Consider the following 10,214-nt stretch of genomic DNA (forward strand, 5'->3'; position numbering starts at 1 on the left):
TCTCTTTTTCTTTTTTTTTTTTTTACTTTATGTATCTCCATTCTTATAGTTGCAGAAACAGCTTTGTGAACTAGGTAAGAGCAGGAGTAGTGACAATTTCCACAGTAAATTTTCTGGGTCAAGAATGTGCAAAATTACTTCAACTATGAATCTGAACAAGCCTCCACTTCTAGCAGTGACTGAAGACCCACCTGTGTACAATGGGCCATTATTATACCTGCAGTGTAGCGGAAGAATCTCTTTTAGTGTCAGCAATCACTGGGCCTTCTGAGAAATGAAAAAAATAGTGCCTACATTTTAATCTCAGTCAAATCTCCACAATGGAACTGCAGAACTGTGATTATCTTTATTCTACTGAATCACAAGATGGAGAACTTTTGCTACAGAATACATTAGGTTTTGCACCTGGGTAGCATATAAAGTGTTTAACTTCTTGACCGTGGCTGTGTCCTGCACAACTCCAGGAAATGGTCAAAACTATGGAAGAAAAAAATTTATTTCATATTATGTATAAAAGCAACAAATCAGAAGGACTATGGAGATATTCTCAGCAAGCATCACTATACACTTGCTGTGTTCACATGATTGGGCATCTCTTCTTGGTCATTGTCACAGACAACATCTTGGTCGAAGAAGACCCTGATATAGATATTCTTACGCTCATTTCCGTAAGATGAATGGTCACTAAGACTCAGGCATTACAGGGGCATTTTCAAGGAGTCAGAAATTTGCAGTCTTTAGACATTATTGCTTAGTTTATCTACTCAAACTGTATGTGTCCTTTCAGGCTCTTCAGTGATCACAGAATATGGGGAGAAGCATTTATATCATAAGGGGTGGAAGTAAGGAAGGCAGCTGCCCAGTCTCATTCTGAAGAAGGATCTATTTTTAGCAAGCTTGAATGCCCTCTCCTTCATGGGGAATGTCAGCCCTCCAGCTCCTTGCCCACTCTGTACTGCTGTCGGACAGTCTATATACAGAGATAGCTTTTAGTCTCCCTCTTCTCCTTTGACTGTGCTGTCTTCTCCTTTCAGTGGAGTCCAGCCCTGCAGGGAAATAATCAAGAATGGTAGAAAATGAATGGTTGGCAGGGACCACTTCATTCTCCTTTTCACTTCAAATTTTGCATCATTCATTAAATATTTCAACACAGTGGCAGTGCAGGCAGTTAAACCATTTAATCCAATTGAATGAAGCAAAACACTGCCCAAATGTATGCATCAGTTTTAAGTGATGAATGTTTGACTTCTCATTCTTTTTCAGATATAAGTTTAGAAAAATAATGAATGTTTGCTGTTAGAAGCAGGAGCTGTGACAAAAGAATCTTACCTGGCCTTTGAACTTCCTTAGCTGCTTCACACTGAAAATGATAGAGATTTGTCTCTGAAACAACAGCAGAACTTCAGCTGAGCATAAAGAAACAGCTCCTTGATAGTGGGAGAGTAGAAATGGGAAAGTGGTCAGCATACAAAAGGAAATCCCACTTTTCTGTAACAGCTTCTTTTCCAGGACTGAGCAAACCTTAAGAGTGTGGGAAAGAACAGGGAGAGCAAAATCAGAAGCAAGCTGTTCCAGTGGCTCACTAGAGCACAGAGATACTGTCACAGATATTTTAAAAATACATATTTATTCAGTGGGAATGTAGCCTCTCTGTTGGGAACAACGGCCAGTAGCATGTAGCCTCATGTCCAGACCATGAGGATAAGGAATCTATTGTTCCCCACTCCACCTGGTAGGAAAGGCTAGCTTCTTGTTCATCATGACCTGGAATAAATGGCAGCTGTTGGTTAAAAGATTTATGTTATTTTTGAACCGTGTATTCCCGCTCAGGAACATAAATGGCATTGACCTCCTTATGTTGTACAAGATGGTTGTGGATGGTGAGGCCAGGCTACCACATGGAATGCAAAACATTGAGATCCTCACTTAGATAAGAAAGTGGACCAAAGAGATTTGAAAATCTGCAATGATTCTTTGTAGCTGACAGCTGAGTGTTGTCTGGAGCAATGTTGGTGAACACAAGAACATTCAAGTATACAAAATGAGAGAAAGCTCCAGCAGATTCCTCTCTCCTCTGGTGGATGAGAAAAGCACTATTCAAATGTCAGTAGACCAGTCATGACTAGCTGAGCTGCACTCAGACAACAACAGCTACCACCATGTATGTTTCCAAAGAGATGGGTCCGGTCTAATTTCAGGGAAATGCGTAGTTGAAATTTAAGTAGTCCAGCTGCAGTGCTATGACTAATTTTCCTCAGTTTGGAACGCAGTTAGGGACAACTGTGCTAAATGCATTGGGAAATGCATCAGATAGCCATGAAGACAGTTGGATCCACAGTCTCCTTGAGGATACTTATGTCCACAGTTTCACATGCTATTAAAGCTGTGCCTCAGATAAACATGTTATGATGTTTATGTTTGTATTCTCACTTAGTTCCTAACATTACATATTTGCTTTAACAGTTTCTATTTAGTAACTTGATGTTATTGAAAAGTTTCCTGTAATGACCTCTAGAGCTCTGCTGCGAGTGGTAATTTATATTGTGTAAATTAAAGTTATTTTCTCCAAAATGCACTTGATATAAACAAACAGTAAACTTCCTCTCACATAACATGGCTCAGCCAGGCACTACCAGGGTGTGGTTTGTAATTACATACCTATCTTTTATATGTAAGTACATAACAACATGTTCTAACACTGCTTACTATGAGATGCTACTGAAAAAGTTCCTCTGCTGGAAAAATTAGATATTTTATTTTATAATTTGATTTATGTCCATTCTTTCCTGTGCTATGTTAAAAATATTGATAATGACTTCTCATCTTTTCCCAATAACTGATTATTATTAGGGACTTCACTGAAAAAGTTTCCTATACCCAATGTCACTATTCCAAATGTATTTTCTTCTCTATATCCTTGTGTATTCTTTCAAATATTCCAGTTTTATGAGGTATAGCTTCCCTCTGTAAGAAAAGCTTTCTAATTTATCTGTAATTACTTCGATAAATCTAGCTTTTAAAAATCCAGCCTCTACTAGAACAAGTTGCTCAAGACCACTCCAAGCTTTGCAATATCCAGCAAGGGAGATTCCACCTCCAAACCTCCCCATAGTGCTCTGTCACCTGAACAGTGAAGAAGTACATCTATCATTCTGAACGTAATGCCTACTGTTTATTTCCATAGAAACCACAACAGAAACAAAGAGAACAATAACACTGTTTGATAGAGAAAATTGTCAGCTACAAAACGCTATTTTTTCAACATAGTCATCACCATTTTTGCCAGCAATGAACAAGACCCTGCATGCTGCCCTCATAAAAATCTGTAACAGCAGAAATGACCCAATGTTTCACAGCCACTCTGATGGCATCATTGCTGAAATGTACTAACATCAGCTACTTTCCATAACCTTCATTGAGTGTAGACGAATGCTAAGGTTGCAATTTTTAACGGATGGAAGAATTCAATTCCATGTGGCCCTTTGCTTCATATGCATTTCCAAATCTGATGTCATGTTGTCAGATTGCCTACTGCCATCTGTCGCATGGCAACAAAGTGTAATGGAATATTGGAAGGAAGGTTTACCCTCCACTGCCATATCACCAACATGTGCCTCTGATATCAAGGACCGACATAATAACATCGGAGTCATTATTTTCTGAGTAGCCCCTTATTTTCTGATATTCAGATGAAACTTCACATGTTTTAGCTGGTGCCCATAGCCTGTTGTCCTGTCCAGGGGCACCATTGCAAGGAGCCTGACTCTGTCCTCATTATACCCTCTGTCAAGGTTTTTATAAACATCGATTAGATCCCCTCATGTCTTCTCTTCTCCAGGCAGAACTGATCCAACTTCTCCGTCTTTCCTCATATGTGAAATATGCCAGTCCATTCATCATATTTCTGGCCTTTCATTGGACTATCTCCAATACATCCAAGTGTCTCTTGCAGCAAGGAGCCCTGAACTGCTCACAGTACTCCGGGATGTGGCCTCCCTTTGCCTTGCACAGCCAAGAGTATCTTTAGCTTTGTTTATGGAAAGGGATCGTTGCTGACTTATGCTCATCTTGGTGTCCTTGTTGTCTTTGACATTCCTTGCTAGATTCAATTCCCTTGTGCTTTGGTTTGCCTAACCTAATTTCTGTATGGTGAGACAATGGCACTGTATTCTTCCCATGCTATTCATCTCTGCAATTTCTGATTGCATCCTTATTGCCTTTGAGTTGGCCAGGAGCTCCTTGTTCATTCATGCAGACTTCTCTTTGTTGGGATGGATTACTCTTGAGCTTAGAGGAGGCAGTGCTTGAATATTCACCAGCTTCCTTGGGCCCCTCTTCTGTCCAGGGCCTTATCCCATGGAATTCTTTCAACCAGATCCTTAAGGAAACCAAAATCTACTCTTCTGAAGTCCAGCAGTATAATCTTCCTTTTCATCCTCTTCCCTGACTCCAAATGATCCCTTCCTTGTTTGTGAGTTTGATGAACAGCAAAGCACCTCTCCTCTTTGTGTCCTTGTGACATTTGGGTCACAGAATCACACAGAATCACAGAATTGTAGGGGTTGGAAGGGACCTCTAGAGATCATCGAGTCCAACCCCCCTGCCAAAGCAGGTTCCCTACACCGGGTCGCACAGGTAGGTGTCCAGGCGAGACTTGAGTATCTCCAGAGAAGGGTCAGGAAGATGGCACCGAAGCGCCCTAGGAACTTCCTGTATTACTAACTCCCTGGTGGGATGGTTCTCCAGCAGGCTTCAGTACAGTTGAAGTCCCCTATGAGAACTAGGGCCTGGAAACATGAGGCTGTTCCTAACTGTCTGTAGAGGTCATCATCCTTCTTCCTGACCAGACACCCTATAGCAGACAGACTATAATGCATGGGTATCCAACCTTTTGGCTTGCCTGGGCCGTGCTGAGTGAAAAGGAATTGTCTTGGGCTGCATATACATGGGTTGCACCAAAAGCAACACCTCCTAATTATTTCCACAGAAATTATGTTTAATAGGAAGAGCATAATAACACTATTTAATAGAGCAATTTCTCAACTACAGAACAGTTTTTCAACATAGTCATCAGAATTAGATATACATTTTCACCAGAACTTACTGGCTGCACTCATCAAAATTTGCACCAGCAGAGGTTACCCACTGCTACCGCCACCACTGCTCGAATGCACCACCTACCACCTCACTGTGCTCACATCCACTGTTTGCTCTCCACAGATGTTCAGCAAGCATTGACGAATGTCAATGGGTGCCATTTTTTCCACGTACAAGAATTCAGTGACACACCTTTGCTTCATAAACACTTCTATGTCGGATGCCATTTTGTCAGAGTGCCCCCTCTGCTTCCATCTGTCATACAGCAACAAAATGTAATGGAATACTGGCAGAAAGGTCCAACCTCTACTTCCATCCCTCCAACATCTGCCTCTTGACATTGTGGGCCAATGTAATATAAAACAGGAGATATTTCTTTTGGAGCAACCCTCATAAAATATATAATATAGCTAAAGCATATAAGAAACAAGTCTTATTTTTATAAATAATATTTTTATTTGAACAAAGAAGAAGGCCACAGAAACATAAAAGTAATGAGATATTTAACCATTTTTCTGAACCTAACGCATCATCCTGGTTCAATGGAAGTGATTGCAATTCCTAGTGAGTTCCCAAATTGTTTGTCAGAGCTTTTTAATGAAATTTTACTCTTTCTGTGCTTCGTCCTGGAAAACAATTGCTCACAAATGTATGTAATGAATAAGACATGATTGTGAAGTGAGGGATATCTTTCTCTGGTAAGAGAGGTGTTACAGAAAGATGAAAGAGATATGATCCAGTTTTTCTTTGAGATGAATATCTGATTGCAACTCTATACATTCCATCTGAAAATTGGCAGGGAATGTATTTATGTCAATAGCATGGGGCAGGGGTGGCTGCAGGAAGGGCTGGACCAGGCCACATGTGGCCATGGGCTGTGGGTTGGACATCCCTGCAATGTCACCCTTACCTCTCTACTCTTTAATCCTTACCCATAAGCCCTCAGTTAGTTTCTCACCATGAAGAATCTCATGGTATTTTCACCGGGCAATAAAATATTGCTAAGTGCAAAAAAATGTACATTGGAAAAACAGCTCCATTTTATATAGTTAATGGGCAGCCATTAAATCCATGGACTGCAGTATTAACACTACCTTTCATCAAATCTTGAGAGAGATAATATAGAAGTATAAAACTACTGGGGAGAATGAAAAAGCTAATGCAAAGTAAATAATTATTTCCATGCAAGGAGAAATTAAATAGATCATCACTACTTGCCTTGTTATGCATAATATTTCTATTATGAGAACAAGGAATTGACAGGGACATCACAAAAAGAAAATATTTTTCAATAAACTCATTTAAACTGTAAATCTCATGGTCAGAGGGCAAGTAAAATTGATCCTGAAGTGATTAAATCAAATGAAGAAATGTCTAGCAAACATTCCTGAACACAGTCATCTATCCTACTATAAATCTGTAAACTCAAGATTTCCAGGATGTTGGAAAATACACAAAAGAATGTTATTTTTTATTTATATCCAGATATGAAATACAGCTTAATGAACGCTTATTTTGGTTTGAGATGGCAATTCTATCTCACATATTATGCTAAATTATATTGCAGCTGGAAGGAGTAATCTGATTAAGTGCAGCCAACGGTAAAATCCACCTCTCATATCCAAAGTCTTAAGTAGAGAGCTTTGTAAAAGGACAGCTGTCATTAATCTTCTGCTGCCCTCAAGAAAAGGTTAAGGTATGCATCCAAATGTCACCCTGTTTGCCCAGTGAATTATTGTCCCTGCTGCCTCAGATTCATGAAGCATCCATGGCCTACAGTTAATAGTAGTTACTCTCATCCCTCAAGTCAGCATTAGCTGAAATTCTCTCCCTAAGAATCTTCTCGTATTATTTATAGGAGATTTATCCACACAGCTAGAGTAAGACCAAAAATTTCTAATTATATCTAGCATCATCACTTTCCAGTTTTCAGTTCGTTCAGTTTGCCAGACAATGCTTTGCCAAAAACAAGGTTTGCCAAAAATGCTTTGCCCAAAGACAGAGGAGGTATCTGTAGCATGTGCTGACCAGACTCTATAAAAGATTCCTTGAAGCTGTGCTGTCCTGTCTCCAGAGAAAACTTCATGGTGAGTGCCTGTGACTGGCAGAAAGGAACAGTGTCCCTGAAGCCCACTGCTGTTCTGGTATATATATCTGCAAGCATTTAAAGTCTGTGACATAAAACATGTTTGTATTTCAACTTAAACTGATTTATGGAATTCTATGCAGTGGTAAGAAGGGTCTAACATTTCTGCTTTACAGCACTGATCATCTTCCAGCCAGCACAAGACCTTCTTGTGTCACAAGAGGTAAGAACCTAATTTACTCATTTACTCATTTACTAATTTACGTTTAAGGGATAATCAAAAAGATGGGGGATTTCTGTAGATCTGATTGATTGATTGATTGATTGATTTATAAATAAGCCCATATATTCCTGTCCACTGTCCTGTTATGGTAAACAGCACATTTATGGTTGAAAAGGCTAGGCTGCTCATGGCAAGCAAGCTTATCAAAGGGTATGTGCTTGAAGCTATTAGCCACTGTTGCCATGCCAGGAAATGTATCCTGGGGATTCCTCATGTTTAATCATGGATCAGTGAAGAAAATGATCTGTTCTGGCATGAAGTCTAGCTAGACAAAGCCAGACAACAGAACAACTAATGGCAAAATCTTACAGGTTTGCAATAAAATGTAAGAATTATTGTACAGAATATATACTGTACATTGGCCAGAAATTGCTATGAAAATGCCTACCAGACATACTGTGGGGTTATAATCTGCATGTGGTACTTGTACTAGGAAATCTGGTAAAAAAGCCAAAAACAACTAACATACTTAAAAAAAACCTGTAGATATATCTTTTTACTTTATGTCTGAAATTAAACAGAGTAAAATGGGGGTTCTGCATGCTATTAGGAATTGTGCAAAGTGTTGGCATTTGGTTGATTCATTTCAGCAACTAGAAGTTCTAACATAACATCTAAATAAACTGCCTGTCTGACTTCCTAGGAACTCAAGTGTTTTCTATTACTATGCAGTGTTTCCTTGGGAACTCAATACTGCATTTCAATATCCATTTTGATATGTAAATTCTTGAACTGAAGCTGATGAATTTTTAATATAACTGTTCTCTGATGATGCAGTATTTTAACTTATTGAATTATCCATCCTTATCTACTATTTGCAGTATACTATTTTCCAGAGATAAATCTCTTGTAACTGGTTTCTGCTGTTGTCAATGAAATAACAGTGCAGATTATTTAAGGTGAGATTCGCACTGAAATTTAAGCATGAGATTAAACAGGAATTAAACTGTAACATATACATGTATGTTCTCAGATGAAATGTGGAAAAAGTCTACTTTGTTTAGATGGAACAGATCTCTAAATTTTCCTATGATTTTTTTAGATCATTGACATTGCCTCCAATAAATTAACAACCAGAATTGTTTCTAAATAGGGCTTAGTAAATCTCTCAATTTAAACACACAAAAAACACCTAAAGGAGACAATTCAATAAGCAGGGCTCAGCTAGCACTGACTTCAATGGCTGATACCTCAGCTAACATTCAGAATTTGTGCAGAAATCAATTCAACAGTAGGAAATGTGTTGAACACACCTAACTTACACTTGATAATCAGAATCTATACTAAAAAAATTAAGAGACTGGAGTCCAAGCTTTCTTTAGCCTGAGGGAGTTTGACTTAGCCCCACTCATGTGTTTAGAAGATCACCCTCACCGTGGGTTTGGAAAGCATTCTGTATCACAGGATCTTTCTACTGGAGCATATGTGCCACTGTGCAACCAGCGATGCAACATCCATCAGTATTGCAGGAGGACAAGCAGGATGGACGTTGCTTGAAGGTTTAGTTGTTTAGAATCTGCAGCTAGTGTTTCTAGTCCTACAACCAGAAAGACACACAGAAAGAGGAGTTGTACATCTTATTTCAAAGCCTGAATTTACGATGCAGGAGTCCTTAAGAAACTTGTGGGGAGCAAACTTCAGCGAATGATTCAGAGCACCAGCAATAACCATCAAGCAATAGTTAGTCCTCAGAACACCTCCTGGATTCACCCACCTCTATTTTGTGTATAGGCCTGTATAGTTGCTAGTGTGGGCATTTTTGTTGGGTAACTCCAGACAGGTGGTATGAATACACGCCTCACCGTGGTGCTTTATTTCTTTATTGGAACCCAGTGCTTGCTGAAGGACATACATTTTTTAAAAAATGCTTTAATTTAAAATTTGAGCTTATAAAATTACAGATGCTTTATTGATGTTGATTTCATCACAGTATCCCAGTAATATTCCTCCAGAAATACTCTTAATTAAAAATTTCCTGGTGAAATCCAATACTGTACCTGCTTTACACAGAAAAAAATGGACCATGGACAGATGTTAAGACAGTCTTCACAGCCAAATAATTCTATGATGCAGTGTGGAATTCTATGATTCCAGAAAACTGAATGGCAACAGAAATTGTTGACTCACTTGGACAACATATCTGCTCTTCCTTAGAGTTCTCTGCTGACAAGACCCTCCATAAAGTGCAGCCATGTCTTCGGATTCTGAAATGGCCATCTTTGGAGAGGCTGCTCCTTATCTCCGAAAGTCAGAGAAGGAAAGAATTGAGGCCCAGAACAAGCCTTTTGATGCCAAGACATCTGTCTTTGTGGTGCATCCCAAAGAATCCTTTGTGAAAGGGACAATCCAAAGCAAAGAATCTGGGAAGGTCACTGTCAAGACTGAAGGTGGAGAAGTGAGTAAAAGGCAAGATATACAATGTGAATTTGATTCCCACAGTGGTCTCTGAGCTGACATGCGGGGATTTGTCTTTTCTTTGGCAGACTCTAACCGTGAAGGAAGATCAAATCTTCTCCATGAACCCTCCCAAGTACGATAAAATTGAGGACATGGCCATGATGACCCACCTCCATGAACCCGCTGTGCTGTACAACCTCAAAGAGCGTTACGCAGCCTGGATGATCTACGTAAGTACCAGCAGCTCTCTTCCTTGGGTAGCGTAGCTGGGGAGGACTGCTGTGCCCGGCTGAGTGGAAGCCAACGTGCCGTGTCCCTTCCTCACAGACCTACTCGGGCCTCTTCTGTGTC

The 10,214-nt window shown here is 39.7% G+C and overlaps 2 protein-coding genes across 2 annotated transcripts in view; one reads left to right on the forward strand and one right to left on the reverse strand.

The window, feature by feature from the left end:
- The window catches only part of LOC104913726 (myosin-7-like), a 448,286-nt gene that overhangs the window by 343,952 nt on the left and 94,120 nt on the right, over window positions 1-10,214 (reverse strand). The window lies entirely within an intron of this gene.
- Window positions 7,154-10,214, forward strand: part of LOC100544198 (myosin heavy chain, skeletal muscle, adult) — a 32,972-nt gene continuing 29,911 nt past the window's right edge. Inside the window, exons 1-5 of the mRNA XM_031556293.1 lie at window positions 7,154-7,184; window positions 7,360-7,406; window positions 9,621-9,861; window positions 9,950-10,093; window positions 10,191-10,209. Of these exons, the coding sequence (XP_031412153.1) occupies window positions 9,658-9,861; window positions 9,950-10,093; window positions 10,191-10,209 (367 nt within the window). The 5' untranslated portion in view covers window positions 7,154-7,184; window positions 7,360-7,406; window positions 9,621-9,657. The remainder of the gene's footprint in view (window positions 7,185-7,359; window positions 7,407-9,620; window positions 9,862-9,949; window positions 10,094-10,190; window positions 10,210-10,214) is intronic.

The sequence above is a fragment of the Meleagris gallopavo genome, chromosome 20 (genome assembly GCF_000146605.3).
Source record: "Meleagris gallopavo isolate NT-WF06-2002-E0010 breed Aviagen turkey brand Nicholas breeding stock chromosome 20, Turkey_5.1, whole genome shotgun sequence".
NCBI classification, from domain to species: Eukaryota; Metazoa; Chordata; class Aves; order Galliformes; family Phasianidae; genus Meleagris; species Meleagris gallopavo.